Below are 26,795 nucleotides of genomic sequence, written 5' to 3' on the forward strand. Positions count from 1 at the left end.
GAGTGATCAGTGAGTCGAGACTGTCGAGAGGCAATGGGGACAAGAACCGCATTGACAGTTGCGTCTTTGGATCAGTTACAAGTGGAGGTAACATTAACCAGTCCGATGACTGACATCGTGCTTTATCTTACGACGATAAAGAAGAACGTGTGTCTGAGGACCAGTTGGACTCGCGCTACGTCCCGGGCCCCAGAGAACAGCAGTTGAAACATCCTCCCATTTCCTCTCAGGTTGCAGGTTCTGCCATCCCGTCTGTGTCGGCTTGGTGCCAGCTCTGTGTTAGCCCTGCGTGTTGTAGAGAGGCGTCATTGGTTTTGTCACATTATTTAAGTCACCACTGCACACATTTGCTAAGATAGCCAAGACTTGCAATCCTGGCACGCAGAAGACGTCCTGGGTGCTTCTGAGGTTCCATACGCTGGTGGCGGAGTGATAGTAGATTTAAAGCAAGAACAGATTCTTTATGGTGAGCTCCAAAATAAGGAAGTTTTCCAGCATCAAGACAACTGTTCCCTTTAGTAGTTGATGCCACGACTCCGCTCCTGTGGATGGCATCCCTCATGGAAACAGGCTTTCATGCACGTGTGCCCAGAGCAGCCAGGGGGAAAGGGCCAACAAACATCCTACAAGGGCTGGAGAGGAGCTGAGGAGGCCCTGGGAAGAGCCCTGGGAGGAAGCGGGCCTGTGGGCATTTCGGTTGCAGAAAGGCTGCTCTGAGAATCCAGGAGGCCAGCGACTAGCCAGCTCAGAGGATAGAGGTGAAACGAGTGGGGGAAAAGGACTGAGCAGTGAGGCAGGGACGGCCCCGTGGGAGGGCCTCTTTCCTTCCTCCGTCATTGGCAGTGTCCAAAGAGACGAGTCCCCGGGCGGAAGGACCCCTGAGAAGCCAGGGTTCCTCCTATGCCTGTTTCCAGGTGCTCCCTTTAAGTAACAACCGCTTGTCCTGAAATAAAACATTGACCTGCTAATAAAAGGATACAGGGAAACTGGATTTTTAACTTCATGTATTGAATTGGAGGGGAGCTCATTTAGCCAACTGGCAAAAATGTTAAATGGTAAGATAAGTGTTAGTATGTAAATGTAGTGATTCTAGTTCCAGAAAAAATGTCATTTCATTATGTTATTTTCTATTCAGACTATGTTTTTGCAAATCTGAAGCGTAAGTGCAGCTTGAAACACTTGAGAGCTTTTTTTCTTCTTAAAAAAAAAAAAAGCCTTTTTCGTTGTGCTAAAGGCAGAACAATGTATTATTTTGGTGGTTGCTTTGTACATTTATAAACAGAGGCTTTGATTAATATGCGGCTGTGTTTGCTACTTAGATCTTTTTTAGATAGAGGCAGGAAAGTAATTAAGAAGTTGGATGCTTGCCAGTTTACATATGGGGCTAATTTCAAATATTGGAACTGGTGTTGTATGCCAAATGTTTAGGGGTGTTTCGGAAGAATGAGGAAGAAAGAGGAACGGAAACAAAGGCAGTGTGAGCGGCAGTTTACTTGCGTGCAGCCCATGGGCAATATACTGTTATTCTCTTGGCTGACTTTCAGAAACACAGCAGAAAACTGGCTGTGCTGCTCACTGTGACTAGCTCCTGAATAAAAATGTTTGTGACAATTGAACGAATTGGAAGAGGAAGGAAGATCGGTTTAGTGTCAGCTGCAGTTAGATAATCAGAGCTCTCAAATCCCCTCCGTGGGCACCTCCCCCAGCTGTAGGGGATGAAGCGATGCCTCCTGGAGTGGTAAGGGCACTGCCAACTCCTGCCCGGCCGGCTGGCTGCCCGCGGGCGCCTGCAGGTTGCCTGGGCGCAGGCCTGCCCCTGGACTTTCCTGGCAGCGCGACAGGATGAGGCTGTCGCTGTGCACGGCGGACATGGTGGAGCTGAGAGCCCAGGCGACCCCAGATTCAGGCCTACAGGCAGCCGGCTCGCAAGGTAGTGTCTCCTGGGGGGTGGGAGGCACCTTTCTGCAGGTATTTCTGCCCCCGTCAGCCCTGGCAGAGCAGGAGAAACGAAGCACGCCTGGAGCAGAGAGTGGGTGCTTGTCCCAAGTCGGCGTGTGACATGCCATCCAGACAGCACGGCAGCTCCGTGCTCTGGCTCCCGGCTGCAGGGCAGGCTGATAAAATGGCGTCTTGGAGGAGCTGCCGGCCCTAGCCCTGCTGCCCAGTGGCGAGCGTGGCGTCCCCGCCGCCCACCGGGCTTCCTCCACTTCCTTAGCATTTGCCAGCCACCCAAAGGAGGAAGCCATTCATTTTACCCCCACTTTTATTATTGTTCTCATAGGTTCCCAACCTGGAAGAATCAGTCTCCTTTTCCTGCTCATTTGGAGAAAAACTCAGGGCAGTAAGCTAATTCTCTTGGACACTTTCATTATTGTTTCCAGTAAACCTTTTACTCCAAAACCTTGTACTCTGTTCTGCATTTCATAATTCCTCGTCATAGAAGTGGGCAGATGAAGTGTGTCGGAGTCTGTCCAGTGAAGGAATTCGGAATTCAAAGTACTTTTTCCCCGAGATTTTTCCACACAGTAAATGCAGTCGAGGGGGAGGCGTTTTGAGTTCCCAAAAGCTGAAAACAGTTGTTACATTTATTCCGCCCCTTGGAAACCAAGTGACAAGGAATTTGTGTTACCACTAAGCATTAGTAAACATGTATTTTCACTGATAGCAAGCCTTTGGGATTCTTTTTTATGATACATATTTTAGTTTATTATTTTGTCATTTCAGTTGAAAGGATTGTGGTGATACAGAACGAATTATGTGCTATTTGTCTGTGTTGGGACTAATTAAGCATTCTGCACACTTCTGAGAAAATCTTGTCCACACTTCCCTATCTGATTAATTTGATACCTAATTAAAATGTTGCTTACTGTAGCTTTTGGACACTCTTTGTTAAATACTTTTCCTTGAAAATTCTATCTTTATATCTTTAACATTTTAGAATTTAAGAGCGAAAAAGAAAACTTTTCTCTTTAAACCATGCTATCATGTAATCCTTTTTAATCTCTTAAGACAGTTATGTTACTTAAGACTTTTATAGTACCTATTTTTAGAATGTGTAAACCATTTAAATGGCAGAAGAAAAGACAATTTAACATTATACACAAGCTTCATCACTTTTTAAGGCCTTTTAGGGGAAATTATTTTGATGACAGAATGGTATAGTGGAAAGAGCACTAGAATTTTATTCTGCAAATGCAGGTTTTAGTTTAGTCTTTACTGCTTATTAGTTCCAACACCTTTTCCAAGTTTGACATCTTTCAGCCTCATCTCCCCATCTGTAAAAGTATGGATATAATTTGTGAGGTTCAGTTCATTCAGTGTGTATGGAAATACTGGGAACTTCAAATATCTCAATGTCAAAAGTGCTATGAAGTATGTGATGTCTTATGGACATGAGGACTCTCTACTACGCTCCCAGACTTGCTATATATCATGAGTGTGGATTGTAGTCTTCTGAAGCTCCTGGACTGCCCAGGAGGGTCTAGAACCCCTGCCAGAGAACCACAGTCTCAGTTCATTTCAGCGCTTTCACTCATTTCAAAATGCCATTCCTAGGACTCAGTCACGTCACAATTTTTTTCCCATAGTTCTATCGTTTAGACTACTACTAAAAGATAGATTTGTGAATTGCTAAATTGGAAGGACTGATGTGTGTTCAGCTGAACATGAGTGTCTGCGGGAACTTGAGATTGAGGACACCTACTCGAGTCGCATAGGGCAGGCAGAGTACGGGGCCCCAAAGTACAGAATTAGTGGTGTTTGTAAAGAGGGCTCCTGGGGCACCAAGAACATATCAAAACCGGAGACAGCAAAGCCGAAAATCAGAAGTGTAGAACCACAGCCTAGAGTACATTTTACTATTCATCCTTAACTTTTTGTTCTTTATGTAATGTTCATTTTGATCCTAACCCCAAAAGTACTTGGAAAAATATTTGTATTGTTTTGGAGTTCTTAACGCGTAATCACAATGAACTACATCATAATATTTGACCCTTTCGTTTTTTTCTCATCTACCGTTTTCATCATCAAAATAGGAATGTATTTTTAGTGGTTTTCACAGTAATGACACACAGATAAATGTATGACAAATTCACTTTTTTGCCTCCTTTAACCCCCTCCAATGAGTTCCATTTCTAAGGATTGCCAGTGTTCGCAGCTTGAGCACAAGTCCATTTCAGAACGGACTGAGTATTTCCGCTCATTGGTAAGAAGTGAGCCTCTGGAGATCTCCTTTCAGAGCAGTAACACCCTGCAACTCACCCAACAGGAAGGATTATCTCAGGGCCACCCTCATTCCTTCCTGCACTTGTGTTTTGTGCCAGCGTCAACTTGCATTGGCTCAGTTCTGTGTTTTCATAGATTTTACTCTCCTAAGTAGGTGTCTTGGCAGGGCTGCCATCTAAGGAAGTGGGGACGAAAGGTAAAAAACCGTTTGCACCGTCCGGATTTCTGGCTGTATCGTGGGAAAGTAATCGGAGCTTACCAAACTCAGTTATCTTTGACAAAGGTGAAGTGTTCCAAACTTGCCAGATGTGGGGAAAATTAGAACTTTGGCTAATTTTTAACATAAAAAACCATAGGGAACGGCTTTAAGGTTTGCCGTGTGGATTGACACTGGGTCTTCTGTCGGTCATCCAGTCTTAGCTCTCATTTCCCACATTTGCTCGGTTTCATGTTTTTGTTGGAGCAGCAGTTGAAAGTAAATCACAGATATCGTGGCACTTGAATATTTCCTGTACACCAAGGTGTCCTCATATGTGACCACAGCACGATTATAAATTTAGGAATTTTAACATTGATCTAATACCATGATCTAATATAGCTCAGTGTAACGCATTTCAGTTTTACCAGTTGTCCCCATGATGTTCTTTATAGCACTCAAATTGCCTATATTTGTGGATGCCCACCCCGCACAAATGAAAAGTGAGATGATAAGGTATAATTTATAACTACTAAGATTGTTTCAGATGTAAAATAATAGCTGAGTATGACGTATAGTTCCTATCTTGTTTGTTTCAAAATTTTCAGAGAAATACCTAGAATCTGCTCTCGGAAAGAGAGTTTTTAATGGTATACAGCAGTTTTTGTTTACTTTTTATGTATTTTTTGTCTCTGTGTGCCGCCACTGAATTTTCAGTAAAATTAATTTTTGGAGACCACATTTATTTTGATATTGTCGAAGAACCAAGAAAGAAGGAAAAATGAATAGCAGTCATATCAGCACAGCCATCCTTCAGAAGACAACGGACATGCGTGTTAGAGACAGCCAGGCTGCATGGGTGCCCCTAGAGACCCTGGGTACACTTCGGTGTGAGTTTCTTTTTTATCCTAATGACGAATATTTTTCATCAAATTTGGGATTTTAAAATTTGTGTGAATAAAAAAGATCCTTTTTCTCACAGGATTATCTCCTTAATTCCACTGTTAGCCTTTGGGCCTTGACCCTTTGTTGCTCTTATAAAGCTTTAAGAGCAGAGAGACTACCCATGAAAGTACAGAATTCAAGTGCTTATCAGCATTACTGATTTAGTATTTTCCACCCAATTTCTCTTCTTGTTTTCTATCTACCCTTTTCAGGTTTGGTTAGTATATTAAATTCCTTACTTACCTTAGCTTCTTATTACCTCGTAGAGAGGGTTATAAATTACTTTTTCTTATAGAATGTTACGGCATGTAGCTCAGAATGTAAAGACGTAGATTTGTTTGTTTTTCTCCATAAGCAACGACATTGCCCTACGTTTTATCATCTCACAATATCAGAAACTAAATGTTTTTGCTCATTTTTGTGTTAGTTATTTATTATTTCCAGTTTTATATTCTGATTATAAATACTTGTAGAATATACCAAAACAAAATCATCTGAATAGGACAATGGCATATGTTGGAATTGTTTTACAATATTTATAGAAAACTCTTTGGGTTTTATGCTGGTTTTTTTCCAGCTCTAAACAGTGTAGTTTTTTGTCTTTGATTCTTTTCATTTTAAACAGAGTAAGTTTGGTTTTAAAAATATCTTTGTTTTACGTGTGGAAAGATGTTCAACATCACTAATCATTAAGGAGATATAAGTCAAAACCACAATGAGATGGCATGTCACACCCATTAGTATGGCTATTATTCAAAAAACAGAAAATATTAGGTTGGTGCAAAAGTAATTGTGGTTTTTGCAATTTTTTTTTTAAACTTTTAAACCGCAATTACTTTTGCACCAACCTAATAACAGTTGTTGGCGAGGATATGGAGAAATCGGAGCCCTTGTGTATTGTAAGAATCTTTAAAATGGTGCAGCGCTGCCGAAAACAGTATGGCAGTTTCACAAAAACTTAAACATGGAATTACCATATGATCCAGCAATTCCACTTCTGGGTATAGACCCAAAAGAATTGAAAGCAGGAACTGGAACAGATATTTATACACTTATGTCTATAGCAGCATTATTCACAATAGTCAGAAGGTGGAAACAACCCAGATTGTCATGGATGGATGAATGAATAAACAAAATGTGATTTCAGTCTTGAAAAGGAGGGAAATTCTGACACATGCTGCAATGTGGATGAACCTCGAGGACATTATACTGAGTGAAATCAGCCAGTCACAAAAGGACAAGTCGTATGATTCCATTTATAGGTGGTACCTGGAATAGTCAAAGTCATAGAGAAAGAAAATAGAATAGTGGTTACCAGAGTCTGGGGGGAGAATGGAGAGTTACCGTTTAATGGGTATAGAGTTTCAATTTGGGATGATGGATAGTGGTGACGGTGGCACAGTAAAAGTCACTGAATTATATACTGAAAAAGGATTAAAATGGGAGGTTTATGTTTTGTATATTTTACCACAATAAAAAAAAAATCTTTGCTTTATTATTGTAGTTGAGATGGACTATTCCAGATCTGTTGCTTGGTATTTTTGGCATGTGATTCTTGTGTGAATGTGTGGTATATCCCAGCCCTAGGGACCGTACGTTTTAGGGCTGTTCAGCTAACTGGTGGCTTAGCTATAACTCAGATTTGGTTCTATGCATTTATTCTTTTGTTTGCCCAGGAAACATTTATTGGTCGCCTAATACGTGGCAAGCATTATGGATATAAAACTAACAAGATACCATCCGCGCCCTAAAGGAACTCATCCTCAGAAATCAGACTCTTAATTCAGTGATCAGATTGTTTCTTTAATGACACTGACTCTCTCTGCTCTTGTAAAGTTACCACATTTTTCTCACAGTAAAAATTTGATCTTTTAATTATATAGTCCTACTACCTAAGAACACTGGCTGCTTACCTTGGGTACCTTTTGGGATTCCATTTGATATCCTATTTAAGCATTTTTAATGTTGTTGGGGTTTTTTTTTAATATTTTTAAAATAGAAGAAAGTACACAGAAAATGGTAAAATTACATTCACAATACAGGTTTGACATAATATTTTGCTGTGTTTCCTTCAGATCTCTATTTTAGAAATGTTATGGATCTCGCCCCCAACCCCATTTTGTCTCCCCCAAAAGGAACCTCAGTTCCTCAAGCTTAATGTGAAAATGACCATCCAAAGTAGGAAAAGGGTGTCTCGTTGTTTTAACGTGCATTTCTTGAGTATGATGAAGTTGATTATTGTTGCATGTGTTAGTAGCTGTTTGGGTTTCCTCTTCTCTACATTGCCTGTTTCTGTCCTCTTCCCATTTTTGTTGGGTTGTTGGTCTTTTTCTTACAGATTTGTAGTTGTTTATTCTGGTCATCATCCTTTGTCTGTTCTACCTCCTTTCTGTGTGTGGCTTGTTATTTAGCTTTCTTGTTGTCATACGCATGTTTTTAATATCATAGTCAAATCTATCAACTCTTTTTATGTCTTCTGTAACAAGATAAGTGTCCAAGGTCGTAGAGATAGTCTCCCATGTTTCCTTACTAAGCTTAAAGAAGCTTTTTGCTTTTCATAATTAGGTCTTTAATCCACACAGAATTTATTTTTATGTATGATATGAGGTAGGATCTACTTTTATTTTTGCATGTGGCTAGCCAGTTGTCCCACAGCAGTTATTAGCTAGTCCTTCCTTTCTCCACTACTTTGCAATGCTGTCCTTACCCATCAAGGATAGAGAACATTTTTCAAACCGGACATATAACTGAATATGAGTCCATCGAATTGGGGGCTGAGCAATAGTCAAAAAACATTTTACACAAATCCGTGAAGGAGACCGTTACCAAGAGCAGAGACTTCCACAGTCTGACCTTTGTGGAATGGAAAAGATACTATTACGTGTTAAGAGGTGCTCTAGCCTGGGAAGGAAGGAACGCGTGGGTAAGCTGGATGGCTAACTCCTGCCTCCTGGGAGTGGGGTGCCTCATGGTAAACCTGGCCCTGCAGAGAGCAAGACAGGTGGGAGAGTGAACTGGTAGATTGCTGGGGACGGAATAGTCTGGTTTTTAAGTTGGTCTTATTTTCTGTGTTAAATGATGAGTGGCTCATTTCTTTTTTCTTTTTCTGTTTTTTATTGGTTTGTTTTTTAGTTTTAGGTGTACAAAGCAACGTAATACTTAGACATTTAAACCGCTCATAAAGTGATAACCCACCCCCCAAGCTGCTACCCCTCTGACATCGTATATAGCTGTTACAATACCATCAAGTATCTCCCTATGCTGTGCTCCACATCCTGTGACTATATACACCTACATAGTTAGTTACAGTTGACATTCAGTATTATTCTACTTCAGCTTCAGGTGTATAGCGCATTGGTCGGGCCTCTACACCGTCTATGACGTGGTCCCCCGGATAAGTCCAGTGCCCGTCTGGCGCCTTACATGATCTTTACAACACTGTTGATTATATTCCCCGTGCTGTATTAATTACCAATTTGTATTTCTTAATGCCTTCACCTTTTCACCCTGTCCCCAACCCCCTCCCATCTATCACCCTGATAGATCTAGTACCTATCTGGCACCATACCTAGTTATTATAATATTTTTGACTATATTCCTTATGTTATGCCCTACATCCCCATGACTACTGCACAACAACCGATTTGTACTTCTTAATCCCTTCCCCTTTCACCCATCGTTAACCCCCTCCCATCTTAATGAAGTCCCTCTAAGATTCCTTGTAATACTGGTTTGGTGGTGATGACCTTCAGCTTTTTCTTGTCTGGGAAGCTCCTTATCTGTCCTTCAATTCTAAATGAGAGCCTTTTTGGGTAGAGTAATCTTGGTTGTATGTCGTTGCTTTTCATCACTTGGAATATTTCCCGCCACTCCTTTCTTGCCTGCAAAGTTTCTGTTGAGAAATCAGCTGCCAGTCTTATAGGGGCTCCCTTGTAGGTAACTAACTGCTTTCCTCTTGCTGCTTTTAAGATTCTCTCTTTGTCTTTAACCTTGGCAATTTAATTATGACGTGTCTTGGTGTTGGCCTCTTTGGGTTCATCTTGTTTGGGACTCTGTTCTTCCTGGGCTTGTATGTCCATTTCCTTCACCAGGTTAGGGAAGTTTTCTGTCATTATTTCTTAAAATAGGTTTACAATTCCTTGCTCTCTCTCTTCTCCTTCTGGTACCCCTACAATGCGAACGTTGGTATGCTTAATATTGTCCCAGAGGCCCCTTAAACTCTTCTCAGTGTTTTGGATTCTTTCTTTTTGCTTTTCTGGTTGGGTGTTTTCTGCTCCCTCATCTTCTACATGGCTGGTTGGAGCCTCTGCTTCATCTAATCGATTGTTGATTCCCTGTAATATATTCTTCATTTCTGTTATTGTAGCCTATATTTCTGACTGGTTCTTTTTTATGGTTTCCATCTCCATTTTTATGCTTCCTATCTCTGTGTTGAAGTTCTCCCTGAGATCATTGAGCGTTCTTATAACCAGTGTTTGGAACTCTGCATCTGATAGGTTGCTTATCTCCGTTTCGCTTAGTTCTTTTTCTGGAGCTTTGTTCTGTTCTTTTATTTAGGACATGTTTCTTTGTCTCCCCATTTTGGCTGTCTCCCTGTGTTTGTTTCTACGTATTAGGTAGGGCTGTTATATCTTCTGGTCTTAGTAGAGTGGCCTTATGTAGTGGGTGTGCTGTGGGGTTCAGTAGCACAGTCTTTCTGGTCACCTGAGCCACGTGCTGCAGGTCAATCCCTTGTGTGGGTTGTGTGTGCCCTCCTCTTGTAGTTGAGCCTGGGTTGATAATTGCACATCAGTGGGAGGGACCGACCCTCGGGCACACTGGTTGTGAGGACTGGCCTTGAGTACAGAGGAAAAGTGCAAGGGATGACCCTACAGAGCAGGATCTGCTCGGCAGGGCTCTGGTCCCTGCCCAATCGCCCCATGGGTGTGTCGTACTTGGAGCCAGCTGGCTGATGCTCCAGCTCGGTTTGAAGCTGGCCACTGGGGGTGCCAGCTCCAGGACCACCTGGGAGGGGATCTGCTGTAGGTCAAGTTCAGCCACACCCGTGCCCCACCCGAGGCCACCCAGCGGGAGCCAGAAAGAAATCCATAGCATCTTCCGCCCGTGCTCTACTTGGAAGTGCCTTGAGAGGCCAAGCCGCGAACCAAAGCTGGCTGCCACTAGTGCTGGCTTAGGGCTGCTCAGCCAGAGGTACAGGACACGCTCAAGCCAGATGCTGCTTGTCTGGGTTCCACGAAAGTCTGCAGGTTGAGCCAAGGCAGGAGGTCTGCATGAAAAAGCCACTGAAAGCAGCCTGGATGTGCCCGACCGCCTGAACGTTGGGTGGGGTGGGGTGGGGTGGGGCAGGGCGGATTGGGGTCTCAAATTGCCAGGGAGACTCAGGTGGGGAAGTAGGAGGGCTCAACAAAGAAACAATGGCTTCCACCAGCTCCCCGGTCCAGGAGAAAGCCGCCTCTCCAGCCCCCGTCCCAAGCCAGACAACTCAGTTTCCCACCATTTGTTCCTGCTGCCTCTGCCCCAGTGCTGGAGCTCAGAGCAAGTGATTCCACTGGTAAGTTCGTCTGGTCCCTTTAACAGGAGTGCCTGGGAGTACAGTCACACTGTCTCACTCAGTCATAATCTCCGCTGGTTTTCACAGCCAGAAACGATGGGGACTTCTCTCCACGGCACTGGGGTCCTGGGCTGAGGTGGAGCTGGGACTTCTCCCTCCTCTAAGGACCCCCACAGCCAAAATGTCCCTTCCGATCTTTAATGGTCACACGTGGGTGTGGGACCAGCCCGTTCCACGTCTCTGCCCTTCCTACCAGTCTGGAGGTAGCTTCTGCGTGTCCTTTATTGAAAGGCTTCTGTTCAGTTTGATTTTAAGCAATTCTCAATAATGGTCGTTTTGTAAATTAGTTGTAATTTTGATGTGGTTGTGAGTGAAGGTAATCTCAGCGTTTACCTACTGAGCCATCTTGATTGTCGTCTCGTTTATTTCTTTAATGTAGTTATTATATAAGCTGGTTTTTATAGTGTGTACAAAACCAACAGGGAAAATTGTCATAAACCAGAGTTGCATAGCCAACCCCTAATATTTGGTGATAAAAAACATAGTTGTTTTATAGTACTTTTGATACTTAAAGTTTTCTGTTGCCTATCTTTGTTCCCCTTTGCAGAGTTCATCTGGAATATCTACCTACTTTAGAATTGCCTAGGGCATAATTCTAAACTCATTACATTCCTTTTAAATCAGGCAACAAAAATTGTTTGTTTGTTTGTTTGTTTTTAAGGTTGAAGTTAGCTTTAGTGTGTTCTTTCCAGTGATAGTGATAATTCTTTACATACTTCTTCCTCTTTTTTTTTTTTAACTCCATCAAACTTTAAAAGAGATTTCCTTTGGGAAACTCAGTTTTACTCTCCATGAGTAAGCTTTTTCTTGTTAAAAGAAATTTGAAGAGAACATAATGAAAAGGTTCTAAAAGAGAAGAAAATTTTGTTGCAGTTATCTGTATATCGTACTATGTAAAGAAACTGTCAAGGATTTCCAAATTGCGTGAGTTTGTTGTATGTACAGGTAACTTGATTTATATTTTTCATTTTTGAGGATACATACTTCAAATAAAGTCTGCTGGAAAATTCATTGGAATATAAGTTTGATTGCAGTGTTAGAAATACCCAAATAATTAGGAAATTGTAGGAGATAAAATGCAGGTACCGAATGATGAATTCTTTAAAAGGGTTTGAATGATAGAAATACTTTAGGAAGATACATAAAATTATTCTGAGAATCTCCAAAGAAGAGACTGTAATTTAAGGAAATAGAAAGCAATTGTAGAAGGAATCCTTAGAGATCAAAGAAGGTACCAGATGTGGGGCTGAGAATATTCTTTGTTGATGCACAGGAAACAGTGATAAACCATAATTGCTGGTAACAACAGATGAAGTAGTATAAATGTAATTAAAGCTTTCTAACCCTTACTACCCTTGATAACATACGATAGCATTTTCTAATACCGCCTCTCTCTCCCTCCTCCTCTCTCTCTCCCCCCCACTCCTTCTTTCCCTCTCTCCCTGCCCATCTGTCCCCCACCGCCAAAACATTGGTCCTGTTACATGATTCTGCGAGGCATTTACCATCCTTGTCTACTAAAAGAGCTGGGTAGTCTCTACACCATACTGTACCTCTTGAAGAGAACTACAAACTGTATTGAGGAATCCATGTGAACTTCTTGTTGTTGCCAGTGTTTCCCAAAGATTTAGGGTATTTATAGGTGTTGTACAGTTGCATAAATTTCCAGTGCTATACATCACGGTTACAGTTACGCAGCTTCTTGACTACAGATACTTTCCTAGCCTCTCGTGCTAATGAGCATTGTGAATCTTAAGAGGAGTGATAGTTTGGTGTGGTGGTAACAGTTAATGTGATTTGAGAAACATTAACTCTGTTTTAAATGGGAGCTGTGAAGAAGACAAATAACTTTTCTTCAAGTCATTTTTAGCATTTGTCATTCAGAATTGAAACCTTGAAATAATGAGCTTCCCCCAAAGACTAGCTAACGGTTGATTCATTGACAGATGGGAGGAAAATCTAATTTGGAATGTTTCATCTTTTTCAGATCTCAGTCACAGTGGATTGGCAGATCATTATGAAAGTTCCCACTGGGGACAGCCGCCCACTTACAGAAGTGAAGCCAACTGCAGCTGGGATAAAGTGATAATAGATAGGACTGATAAGGAGGCGTGGCCTTCCATCACAGGAGCAGAGCCCGAATCTGCCTCAGAATGTACTACAGACACTGACTCTGCCTCCAACTGTGGCTCAGAGAACAGTAGCATGGCTACAGGGAGTGCCCAGGGCAGCTTCACTGGACATACCAAGAAGACAAATGGCAATAATGGCACCAACGGCGCACTCGTCCAAAGCCCTTCTAATCACAGTGCCCTTGGAGCAGGGGGAGCAAACGGCAACGGAAACACAGCCAGAGTGTGGGGCGTAGCCACAGGCTCCAACTCCGGCCTTGCTCACTGCTCTCTCAGCGGTGGGGATGGGAAAATGGACAACATGATTGGAGATGGGAGAAGTCAGAACTGCTGGGGTGCTTCCAACTCTAACGCTGGCATTAATCTTAACCTTAATCCTAATGCCAACCCAGCTGCCTGGCCTGTACTGGGACATGAAGGAACTGTGGCGACAGGCAACCCTTCCAGTATTTGCAGTCCAGTCAGTGCCATAGGTCAAAACATGGGCACCCAGAATGGGAACCCAGCAGGCACTTTAGGTGCTTGGGGAAACTTGCTGCCGCAAGAGAGCACAGAACCACAAACGTCCACTTCTCAGAATGTGTCTTTCAGCGTACAACCTCAGAACCTTAACACTGATGGACCAAATAACACTAACCCCATGAACTCTTCACCAAACCCTATCAATGCAATGCAGACAAACGGACTGCCAAACTGGGGCATGGCTGTCGGCATGGGGGCCATCATCCCGCCCCCCCTGCAAGGCCTTGCTGGTGCTAACGGATCATCAGTTTCTCAAGTCAGTGGGGGTGGTGGTGAGGGACTCAGCAGTTCTGTGTGGGGACTGTCCCCAGGTAACCCTGCCGCAGGAAATAGCAATTCGGGGTTCAATCAGGGGAATGGAGACACTGTGAGCTCAGCATTAAGTGCTAAACAAAATGGATCCAGCAGTGCTGTGCAAAAGGAAGGAAATGGGACGAACGCCTGGGATTCGGGACCTCCCGCTGGTCCTGGAATCCTCGCTTGGGGACGGGGCAGTGGCAGCAGTGGCATGGGTAATATCCATTCGGGAGCGTGGGGCCACCCCAGCCGAAGCACCTCTAACGGTGTGAACGGGGAATGGGGCAAGCCCCCAAACCAGCATTCCAGTAGTGACATCAGTGGGAAAGGGTCAACAGGGTGGGACAGTCCTAGTGTCAGCAGCCAGAACCCTGCCATGCAGCCTGGCAGTGAACACGTGAACTCTTGGGCCAAAGCTGCGTCTTCTGCAACCACCGCCAGTGAAGGCAGCAGCGACGGTTCTGGCAGTTACAATGAAGGAAACACGGGGAGGGAGGGGGCGGAAGGCCGGAGGCGAGACAAGGGGATTGCAGACCAAGGGCACATCCAGCTGCCAAGGAACGATCTGGACCCAAGAGTTCTGTCTAATACTGGATGGGGACAGACTCCAGTAAAGCAAAACACTGCCTGGGAATTTGAAGAATCCCCGAGGTCGGAGAGGAAAAATGACAATGGGACAGAGGCCTGGGGTTGTGCAGCTACTCAGCCTTCAAACTCAGGGGGGAAGAACGATGGGTCCATCATGAACAGTACAAATACCTCTTCAGTATCTGGGTGGGTCAGCTCCCCGCCTGCTGCTGCGCCAGCAAACACAGGTTGGGGAGACAGCAGCAACAAAGCGCCAAACGGCCCAGGGGTTTGGGGGGACTCGATAAGCTCTACTGCTGTTACTAATGCTGCTGCTGCCAAGAGTGGCCACGCTTGGAGTGGGACCGTAAGTCAGGAGGACAAGTCACCCACCTGGGGTGAGCCTCAAAAGCCCAAATCTCAAAACTGGGGAGATGGACAGAAATCAAATCCCGCCTGGAGTGCCGGAGGGGGGGATTGGGCAGACTCGTCTTCTGTCCTTGGACACTTGGGAGATGGGAAAAAAAATGCCTCTGGATGGGATGCTGACAGCAATCGATCAGGGTCTGGCTGGAATGACGCTACAAGGTCTGGGACCAGTGGCTGGGGCAGCGGCACAAATGCAAAGGTGAATCCAGGGACAAACTGGGGAGAGTCTTTAAAACCTGGCCCCCAACAGAACTGGGCGAGCAAACCCCAGGACAGTAGCGTGAGTAACTGGGGAGGAGCCGCTTCCGTTAAACAGACAGGAGCAGGGTGGATCGGGGGGCCGGTCCCCATCAAACAGAAGGACAGCAGCGAGGCCACAGGCTGGGAAGAACCTTCTCCGCCATCCATTCGCCGCAAAATGGAAATTGATGATGGTACCTCAGCTTGGGGTGACCCAAGCAACTACAACAACAAAACTGTAAACATGTGGGACAGGAACAACCCGGGCATCCAGGGCAGCACAGCGGTCACCACCGCTGCCGCCACCACCACGAGTAACAACACGAGCGTGGTCGAGACGCCGCCACCACCGCTCCAGGCCAGCGCCCAGCTGAACCGGTCACCGCTGCTCGGTCCAGGTACGGGATGTGCTTTCTATTATTTAAAAGTAAAAAAGCATTTATTCTCATCAGACTCGTGTTTTTATAGCAGCTGGCATTAAGTGCCCTTCACCTTGCAGGATTCCCTGGAAGCACTCTATCCAAGAAAAAAATATCTTAAGCACTTTCAATGGAAAGGAGAAGGAAGAAGAAATAAATGCATCCTCTTCAGGAAAGACGGGACCATTATGTTAGTCTATGTTCACTTAGAGAGTTCATTTCTTTATGAGACAAACCAGTGGTGCTCAGCCCCGGCTCTTGTGGGAGTTACCTGGGAGCATGGGGCAGGGGTTACATACTGACCTTCCTGTCTGGAGGGAAGCCCCTCCGCTGGTGGCTCTTAAAGCTCCACGGGTGTTACTCATGCGTGGTTCACACTGAAATAAAACCATTCTTGTAAACCGTGAATGGCGTTACACAAGTCATGTTTTTATTTCAGTTGAAAGAAACATCTGAAAATTAGACTAAAACTTGTGTTTTGAGTTCCTGCTTTGGGCAAGGCGCTCTTCTAGACGCAGGGAGAAAAGATGGGAAAGAAGATGCTAAGATGATCCAGAGAAGAGCCTGCCCACGGGGAGCGGGAATTCGGACAGAGGCAGTAACCACGCGGCAGGGAGACCTGTATACACAGAGAAATTCAGCTGGGCTTTGTGACTGCGGAATTAACAGGCCCCACAATTCTCGCTAGAATGTCGGTCCATGTAGAAAGGATCACTCCGCTCCAGCCGTGGGACCTGCCTCAGTGAGTGAGCCCTGGCCTCACCAAATCGCAGAGCTCCCAGGTGTAAGAGGGACCAGTGGGAGAGTACAGTCCAACTCAGGGCGTTATATTCAGGGCCTTCCCTCTCCCACACACTCGCCAAGCAACCGGAAGGCCCACGTACAGGTCTGGGAGGCCCCCACCGCACTTCTTTCCCAGTCACTGTGGCTACCATGTCCTTAGATGGAGCCTCAGTCAGCCTCTCTCCAGGTGCTAGAATTGCTCGGATAGTTTGGGGACAGTGCAAAGCAAGGCTGAATTTCTCTTCTCATACTGCAGAGCTTCAGACAGCTGCATCTGCTTCTCCTGCCCCCCATGCCTTCTCCAGGCACCGTTCCTAGCTCCTCCAGCTGGTGTTCATGGTCACGGCTTTAAATCCTTTTTGTCGTCCTCTGGAGAAGCGAAGGCTCGGGAGGGTCCTTGTGCCCAGGACTGATGTCATGACTATAAGTTTGGTTTCATCAGTGCAGAGTTACTCGAGAGTAAAACCTCCCTCACTCCTGAAATCATACTCCTAGTGATGAACGCGTTCCCAGTTTCATTTAGCCTTTTTGAGCCACATCACACCCCTTTTCTTAAATTGAGCTGAAAACCTGAAGTCGCTCTTTTTATTAAGGCCGCTTTGAAGCCCCGTCTTGCTCAGGACGCTCCTGGGTAGTTGGTTGCTTGGTCCCAAGTGTAGAACTTTGTTCCTGGGAAACTTTTGGATTCCAGGCTGCCAGCCCGTTGAGATCTTTTTGAACGTGGATTCTGTGATCGGCATGTTAGTTATTCCTGCCAGTTTCACGCCATCCCTAAATGTTATAAACATGCCCTAAAGACCAGGCGAGGAGTCCTTTCTCCATCGTCACTCACCCAGTCATCTGATCTGTGGGACTAACTGTGGGTCCAGAACCCAACAAGGAAGTCTGGAAAGTGTGCTTTTGTTTTCTCACTTTGGACTCCTGTGATACAGGAAGTTTCATGGAAGGCAGAAAAAGGGATGCTGAGTGCCTGTTGACTATAATTTGCGTTTTTGGGTTAAAAAAAATTGTTCTGATCATCAGACATCTTTGGAACAGATCCAAGCAGAGAACCCGTGCTGCACCCCCAGCGCCCCCCAGACCGCCGTCGGAAGCCCAGCCGAGGCCGCTCTCTGCCGTCCTCTGCTCTGGCCTGGCTCCCGCCTCGAGCCCGCCCAGTCCCATGGTTTATGGTCGTCCAGCAAGCCCCATAGTTCGTAAGGTGTCTCCCTTCCTCAGGCCCATCTACAGTAATGCTTCTCGAACCTTTGTCCTTTTATTTCGTGTACACTCATTCCAAATGTCTTGTGGACCCCCAGTTTGGTACCGGGCGTAGCACACAGACGCTCAGGATGTAACAGGGTAGGAGATAGGACCTCTGGCCTCTTGGAACCGCTGCTCGGTCAGAAAGACAGTTCTGGTGCCAAACAGTCGTGAAGGGAAAGAACGGTGTACAGGACACACGTCACCAAGGATTTGATCATGGGGGCTTGAGGGTGAGCCGACATTGAGGAAAAGCACGAAGCGTTTCACACAGAGGGACTAGCATGTAAGGCCTAGAGACGAGAACAGGTGGCATTTTGGGAGAACAAAAAGGAGTCCAGAGTGGTTGTCGCTTGGGGTGAGTGGTGAGGGTGACGTGAAGGCCCTGAAGAAAGAGCTGGAGTGCAGGCGGGGCATGTTAGGCTGTACGAAGGGATGAGTTGTATCCTGAGGTCTGGGAAGCCAGAGAGAAGACCTCAGCAGAGACTGAAGGATGAGGCTTCTTTGTAGACTCGTTGCAGCTATGCAAGGAAAGATGGGTCCCTGGGAAGCAAAGCTGGAGGGTCTGAGCTGGGCCGACGTCTCGGTGGTGATGGTGGGGGCCCGGATTGGAATAGCGGTGGGGGTTGGGGACGGAGACAGCAGCGAGACGTGGAAACTGGATGTGTGAGCAAAGAGGCTTCAGAGCTTGAGCAGGTGGGCAGATACCTGTGTCGTTCACTGACTGCCCGGGAGCACAGCAGCAGGCACATGTCCTTGGAGAGGACAGCAGAGGTAGAGCTGAAGGTACAGCTTTGGGCGAGTGGCAGTGAGCAAAAGGCAGGGTCAAGAGCAGAGATTTTGTTCAAGATGGTAGAGTTTTGAGCATGTTTAAGAGCTGATAGAAAGGAGCAAGTAGAAAGGGAGAATGAGTGCAATGGGAGGAGATGCCTGCTTCCATCTTGAGGCAGGGCTGCCTGCGGCCAGAGAAGGCACCTCAGGTGTGCCCTTCTTCTCTGGGTGTGGAGGACACCAGCCTGGAGGGGGGAGAGGGTAGGAGCAGAGTCAGGGAATGGAACTGAGGGCTGCCCCGGAGCCATCACAGCTTCACAGTGGATACACTTTCATTTCTCTGCACGTGTTTATGGGGACCCACTGTGTGCCAGGCAGCACTCTGGAGCTGGGGGGCGCGGGGAGGTCAGGAGTGCTGTGGTCGAGTGGAGGGCTTGCCATCCTCTGCGTGGGGCCAGCTGGTCGGTTTGCACTATAAGCATTCAGCAGTTGGGATGACAAGAGAACCGTACTTTCTGCCTTCGATTCCAATACCACTGCCCCCCAGACCCCACTGGTGCACCTGCTGGGCGGGACCCCTCCAGTCTCCTCGGCAATTCACTTTTACCTCTGAGCCACTATCCAGAATCCTTGTTGGGGCTCAAGACTTTTTTAGCCTGTGTATACACTTCACTGGCCAAATGGCCAAAAACCTGGTGGTCCATGGGCTGCTCCTGGTCCCACAAATGCGCCTTTCAGGGCCACAGTTTTCATGTGAATCCGTATTTTTAAATGAAAATGTATGTAAGTTTCCAATTCCTGGCTTCTTTTGGAAACCTGGAATGTCAACACGTTGGATTCCCATGGCAGCAGTGACCCGCACTGGTTGCCTTTAGGTAGGGCCGGTGCTTTCTCATTTGCCACACTCCTCACCACCCCTTCTTGGACCCCAGCTCGGACCGTGGCTTTGAGCTGTCGCCCCTGACCATCCAGCTTGTGGTCTTACATGAGCCTGTTACAGTAACTGGCCGGCTCCCTGGGGTATTGGAATTTGTGATTCCTGGGTTTGCTGATACATGGCTAACACTTCTAGGCAGTTAAGTCTTATAAAATACTGGATGGAATGAAGAGGAAGCAAGAAGGAAGAAAGTTCATTGATGCCAACAGTGAAGGGACATAAACTTCTAGTGGGGACGCCACTAATAGACAATTCAGTGGTTTGATTAGCGTTACAGGAAAGGTTTACAGAAAGTACTCTGGGAAAGGTTAGAAAGAGCCATTATGCCCTACCCAGCCAAGACTTTCTTCTGGAAATTCTCCTTCCCGTAGCTCTTCTTCATGGGTCACAGTTTGAGTCCCCGCCTTCTGCTCACCGTCTTCCGGAAAAGCTCCAGCTGCAGTGTGTCCTTGTGCCTGGCCCTGGGGTCCTGGCGATGAGCCGCCCAACAGTGCTCGGTGACTCCGTGTGGCTTATTCTCATGCACCCTCTCGTGTCATCCTTATTTCACAGACGTAAAGTAGGCCACAGAGGGTACACGTGTGGTGAGGAGGTGGGGCGGTCTCAGATGTGTAATACGTACCTTGCCTGCTGCCGTTTCTAGACTAGGACATCTGGAACACCCCACAGAGATTGAAACCACACTGCACTGGGATTGTTTTCCTCTTCAATAGTTACCCTTTGAATCTACTCCTAATAGTTTTCAGTAGCCAGGGAAGGTGTGCCTTCCCCTGCACAAAAGCTTTCCTGTTTAATAAGAAGGACAAAATCATGCTCTTTTATGTGAAAAATATCTATAGATAATTGTTTTTAAAAATTGCACATGTTATCACCAAATGTAAAAGAAGGAAACTGCTCCTTCTTACCGTGGTAACTGTTACCGTATTTTTCTCCCCTCCAGCGCTTGGGTCTTTGGCCTTGGGTCTTGGGGCATGCGTGATCTTTGTAGTTGTAGCAATAGTGTAGAAGTGTCCAACAGTTGGACACTTAACAGAGACAAACAAAAAGTTGGACACATGTTTTCCATGTAGAATGTCCATATACAGAAACTACCTCAAGTGTAGTGTATTGCACAGCATACAATGGGGTTACTTAGTAATGTTTCCATTTATAATGTTAGTCTCTTTTTCTACCATGACTCAAAGTAGCTGCACTGAGCTATTATTCCTGCCCTACGTTACCTGTGATGATTCAAGTCTCAGTCATGGACCAAGCGTTCTCTTGCAAGGATAGCCGAGTTCATCACTCGGGAATTGCAGGTGATCTGAACCCGTCGCTTGGGCAGCCCGTTAGACCAGGCTGTTCTCCGAGCTGGGAGGAGGAACAGTCATGCTTTCACACCAGGGTCCTTCACAGCAGCGACAATGAGCTGGTTCCTTTTGGTCCTCTCCACTCATTAGCATGAATGTCAGCCCATGGCCCTCCTTGTAGGGGATCGTGACCCACAGGCAGCCCCGGTCAATGATGGCAGCCACAGTGACAGCGTCTGCTAGGCTGTGGGTTAGCTAGCGGCTTGAACACTTGCCCAGACGGGTTTCTATAAATCAACTGAGATTCCACACCAAAGCCCTACACGTGATGACTGATGAAGTTTCTGCTTTGTATAAAGGTGGTCTTTTCTAGATATTCTGCCATTTTGCTGTTGACCTATGCTGTGATTTTACAAAATTTTCACTTATCTCAGAGTTTGGGTTTTAAACTTGTTTTAAAATCGGTGAGCATTACCACTTAAGGGTATTGATCTGTCTTACAAAGGATGTTTCTCAATTACATGTTTTTTATGTGTCCAGTTTTATAGACGTAGATACTACTGGACAATCCTTTTTGTCCCATTCTTGTTAAATTGATACTAATTCGTTTCCTGATGAGCCTGAGGAATACTGATACTAATTTAGGTAATGCGGTGTAGCTTCAGGAACTGATCATTTGGATCTTGTGCAAACCCATTCTGGAGACAGAACACAGTAATAATACAGAGAAATGTCCCTGTGCCTGTCTTTGGATTGGAGCGGGTAAGTTGCCCGAGAAGGACTCGGGAGGCCATGCTTAGGCTGCTGGCATGGGGAGTTGCTGGCTCGGGTCCCTCCCTCGTCCTCGCACTGCCCGGGCGACTTGCGGGACTTCGTGTGCACGTGAGCCAGCGGGCAGGCCCTGCTCCCTGGAGCCCTGCTGCAGCCAGGGGCTATCAGGTCTCTGGAGACCAGTCTGTTATTTGACAACTAGTGGAGGTGTGGCCAAAAGTGAGGAAGTGCAAGCCTAGCACTCACTTACGTTTCAGAGGGATGAGGGCAGCTCCTAAAAATACTGAGCAGCCTGATCTGGTGCACTTAGAAATAAATATTCTAGGACACTTGGAAATCAATCTGCAGGCACAGGAGAACATTGACTATGAATTAATAAAACTTGGTGAATAACAAGTCCTCACAGTGAGATTGAGGGAGACTCTCCAGATACGGATTCTTTCATCCTTGAACTCTGTCAGGTTCACCAAAATATTTAGATAATTCAAAAAGGGTTTGGGGGCTGGAATGGTAGAGAGATGACGGCACAATTAATTTGGAATCAGATATGAAGACCAGATCTGAGCGAAACCAGTGAGGGACACAGTGGAGGGGGCCTGAAATCTCGTGTGAGGCTACGTCTTCCAAGAGTGGTTGGAACCGCAGTGTTAGCACCATACGGCAGTCAGAAGGCGGAAGTGTACTGCTAAGGTTGATGTTATTCCAGAGTATTTTCTTACCCACCTCACTGCCTATTCCCCTCTGTTCCTCAGGAATGGCTCCTTAGCCATCCCGGGCATTCTGGCTGTGCCGCTGGTGATCAAGGTAGTTGTCTCGTACCCTGAAGAAGGCTTCAGCCAAGGGGAAACTTTACTTTTCGTTAGAATACTTAATCTGGTGATATTTTATTTGCCTTATCACTTATTTTTCTGGCACAAATATTACATCCAGTGGCAGAGATCGTGTGAATTAATCATGGAAGAGGCAGCACCCATTCACTAAGCTAAAACTTGGAAGAAATTGGATTTAGGCATTCTCTCCCTAGATAGGTAAAATGTGTATCTTGTTCCCCTACATCTCCTCAAGAACAGGAGCTGGAGAACAGCCCTTCCTGCAGGACTCCCTGTCCTATACACTCACCTGCTCCTGTCGTCCTTTGCTGTAAAATTGATACCAAAACAAGAGTCACCTGCGAGTGGAATGAATCAGCAAGATGCTATGAGAGCTCACCTGTTTTCATACCATAACTTCAGAAATAGATCTTACTGACCTCTCCAGCCAGAGTAATTCTATTTTAAGCACCATGCAATAGTTACTAAAAGAGGAATGATCTGTGATCTATGCTTTTTGGGGACGTGGGGTTTCTCTTTGGTTTGGTTTGGGTGTTTTCACATCTGTGTTTCTGGGGACTTGAAAGGTGGGATTCACACTCAGTTTAAAATGATGAATGAATAAGATAGTTAAAGATACAAAGGTGTGGTTTTGGCCGCCCTCATATCAGCAAGACAGACTTAGCACTTTCAAAATCGGTATTAATGTGCTAAAATAAAAAATAAATACGATTTTTTTTCTGTTTCTAATACCTGCTCTCTGTGATGATCCAGGAAGGCGAGCAAAAGAAGCTCTTGTAAGAGGCTGCTGTACCCCGCAAGGCCATTGCCAGCTTTGGGGAGACACCCTCGTCTGCAGCCATCAAATAGTCCCCTGACTGGGACGGAAGTGTTAAATAATGGGCACGAAACTAGGCATTCTGAAAAGTAGTACGCTTTGCCTTCCGACTGGGCAAAGGCTTCTGTATAAAGCTGTACTTTATACCTATCTGGATTTCAAATAAGAAAAATTAACTGTTCCATAGCTACCGCTTCTGCTCTCTCGTTAAGCCCGCAGCCGACCAAGCATCCTTATAAATTTACATCACACTTATAGGCTTCCGCGTGAGCAGAATCCCATCTCATTAATATTTAAGTCAGGCCCTAAAATGCCAGGCACAGAGCGGGCCCTCAGATGCTTAGTCAATTGAATTTTTAGTCCTTTGTCACGATCTTTCTTTCACTTAATTGTAACTGGCCGCTTTTTAATGGAATATTCTTCCCAAAAAGCACTGCCCGCCATACTTATAAAACTGTGAAAGAATCATTCATGGAACAAGCTAGAATTGAGTTCTGATTTCACAGAAGAAAGAATGCCATCTACCGACTTAACTGGCCATCCGACTTAACTGGCCATCCGTACTTAAGACAAGTCACATAAAGACTCCCCCGCGTTTCTAGTTCCCTGTCCTTTTATCTGCTTTGTATTCCTTTTTGTATCATCATCTGGGTTTGTTTTCTCCATTCTGATAGAAAGAGGAAGAATGTGTATTTAAAATTGAATGAAAACGACATACGCTGGTGGCATTTCATTGTTATTTTGTTCCCAACACTGTATTTGTTCAGTTGACGAAAGGAGATAATGATTCCTAAACCTCACAGTACAGAACTATTTTACCAAAAGTGGTCGTATTTGAAGAACCGTTTTTAAAATTTTGATACAGCTGTCTGAAATGTAAGTAAGATAGACATTGTTCTGCCTCATGAAGCCCAACTTTAAAAGAACCTCTATGAAATTAATAAAAAGGATACCAAAGTCACTCCAGCAATAAACACTGAACAGTGGAGATTACATTTATTTTAGCAGTATGTGTACAAGATTATTTTCTATCTGCTGACAAAGTTTGCTTTGCATCAAAATTATCTAGTGTGCCTCTGTTTTCAGCATCTCTCCTAGAGCTTTTCCTGTGCCCAGTGGTACATATTTTGAGGTATATGTTAGTTTGGCATTGTAGGTCAATTACATTCTTATCAGAGATCAACTTAAAATGGAAATACTAGGGTTTTTGACTTTAGAGAAAGCAATTATTCTTCCGTTTATTTTTAAGATTTTGAAACATGCTGCCTGCAAATCATTTGCCTTCTATATAAAAATACTCTGTAGACATTTCTGCTTTAATAGGAATTTAAAATGTTTCATAAAAATCAATTGATTATAATTACCATAGTCTTGATATTTATTCTCAGTTCGGACTTAAATAATTTGTAGTATTGCCTTTCAAAGAGACGGAAGTATAAGGATGACAAACCAATTTTAGGTGAATTTGTTATTTATTAGCTATAATAAATCAGTATTTTTACAGTTGATTGGCCATTAGGAACATCTGAATTATTTTATCTTCCCAAAACATCCATAATTTTTATCAGTTGTGTTAAATTTCCTGATTTAATTTGGTCTCTTCAATTTGTAAAACTGCTTCTCCCAATATACATTATTGTTTTGTGTGTGATGGGTAATATTATAGTAGCAATTGTCAACAATAACTGATTAGGGCTAACTTCCCTGTTGTTGGTAATAATTTACATAATATATTGCTCAACATAGAGCTTGTAATTTAAAATGATTCATAGGTTGCATGTCCTTTTGTCATTAATCAATATTAGCACATTTTCTTAGAATAAAGAGCATCAAGGGAACTGATTCCATGCTATTTTTAGTCAGAAAATTAATAAGTTTTATAATTGAGATAGTAATATCCATGTTTGCGACCAGATAATTTAAAATCTGTGGCTAACTATTTGCATTTTGTGCCTTCTATTCTTCAGTTAGTATTGAAAACGTTCACATTTCTGTCTCTGAGAAGCTGTGTCTATATGAAAATTACAGCTGATATGAGCTGTCATTGTGACTGTCAGCAGTGTCCAGGGAGCTTATGGGCAGAAGCAAAATGACCAGAATTTGCATTGATTGGGAAAAATGAAGTTTACACATGTAGCAAAATTTCTGGATTCATGAGCTACCAGTCCCTGATCAGGATGCCATGGCAACAGGACGGGACAGAGGAACGAGGGAAGAATTCCTAGAGAACCCTGTCGTCAGTGTGCCTGTGGAACCACCCTCCACTCTGTTCCCATATTTTCAGGCGTACGCCTCCATTCTTCCACAGCCCCCTGGGGCGCACTTGGGAACTGTCTACCTTCTCCAGGACTATTTTATTTGTATTTGTTTAATCTGTCATCTTTTCATTTCTTTCCCCGGATCTCTGTCTTTGATGGTTGGTCAAAAAATAAGAATAATTTTTTCAGTATATATTTGCAACTTGTAAATTTTCTTATAACAAAATAATGTAATACAAATTTTCTTTTAGGTCGTTACATATACATATAATACCAGTTAAAAAGCTATTTCTTAGCCATTAGTTTAAACTATTTTAAACCCCATTATGTTGCGAATACTGTGAATTAACATTTAATAGTCTTGCAGTTTTAAGTGGATGGAGAATCAGGAGTAAGAAAATTGCAACTTTAAGAAGCTAAACAAATGTGATTAATGTCTCCATTTCACTTTCTGCTAAAAGCCATCCCACAGATAGATTATCTCGGAATTATTTTGGATTTGAAATGACCGTTTTTACTTTGTTTCACTTTTATTATTTTCTCTCTCCCTTGGCACCCTTTTCAGTTTCATCAGGCTGGGGAGAAATGCCTAATGTTCATTCAAAGGCTGAAAACTCGTGGGGAGAACCATCCTCCCCTTCCACCCTGGTTGACAACGGCACGGCAGCGTGGGGCAAACCGCCCAGCGGCAGCAGCAGCGGGTGGGGAGATCCGCCTGCCGAGCCGGCCGTGACGTTTGGACGAGCGGGCGCGCCCACTGCCACCCCGGCCCTGTGCAAACCAGGTAAGCCCAGCATCCCGCCGGCCCTGCTTTGGCAGATTAAAGTGGGTCCAGGTATTTTATTTAGAGGGACACTTTTCACTGAATTGTAAGAATTACTTTTTAGGATACTTGCCTCATGTTATTTATACTTGAAGACTAACATTAAACCAAGACCGTACAGAAGTATTTGCCATGCCAGATACACAAAGGAGCTCTAACAAAAGCCCAGCTTTCCTTTTTAAAAAATAAGTAAATCAAAGAATCAGAACGCTGCAGCCTATCTGCTTGATACATCTCAAAGCATCAGCACTTCAGCAGTGAGTGTCCTTGCTGCCATTTCACTGAGTAAGGTGCATGAAGCAGGCTTTTTCCTGTTTGAGATTAGGTTTTGAAACATGTTGCTGCTGGGTAGTCTGACATTTCTTGCCTTGCTTTTGTCTTGGAAACAAAATTCTGCTTTGGGTACTCCAGGTTCATGCCTTTTTTTTTTCTCTCTCTCTTTTTATTTTTTTTTTTTGAAAAAAAGGAAAAATCATTGTGTTGCATTTCCCTCCCCTTATCTGAAAGTGTAATAAGGACACGTATAAAACACATGTTCTTAAAAATGTCAGATCACACTTACCGAGGGGATCTCTGTCGTGTAGGGGTGTTTTGCAATGTGATGCTTTTGACCCAGGCACGAATATAAGATTGATGATGTAAGTCTGATGTGAAAATTAAGTATCCACTCGGCTGCAGAAGCTTCACATTTT

The 26,795-nt window shown here is 44.6% G+C and overlaps 1 protein-coding gene across 3 annotated transcripts in view; it reads left to right on the plus strand.

Moving 5' to 3' along the window:
- TNRC6C (trinucleotide repeat containing adaptor 6C) overlaps positions 1-26,795 on the plus strand; it is a 117,886-nt gene that overhangs the window by 57,458 nt on the left and 33,633 nt on the right. For all 3 annotated transcript variants that reach the window (XM_081029937.1, XM_081029935.1, XM_081029936.1), the window contains 2 exons: positions 12,964-15,561; positions 25,846-26,064. In XM_081029937.1, coding sequence (XP_080886063.1) covers positions 12,964-15,561; positions 25,846-26,064 — 2,817 coding nt within the window. The remainder of the gene's footprint in view (positions 1-12,963; positions 15,562-25,845; positions 26,065-26,795) is intronic.

The sequence above is a fragment of the Rhinolophus hipposideros genome (genome assembly GCF_964194185.1).
Source record: "Rhinolophus hipposideros genome assembly, chromosome: 20".
Taxonomy (NCBI): Eukaryota; Metazoa; Chordata; class Mammalia; order Chiroptera; family Rhinolophidae; genus Rhinolophus; species Rhinolophus hipposideros.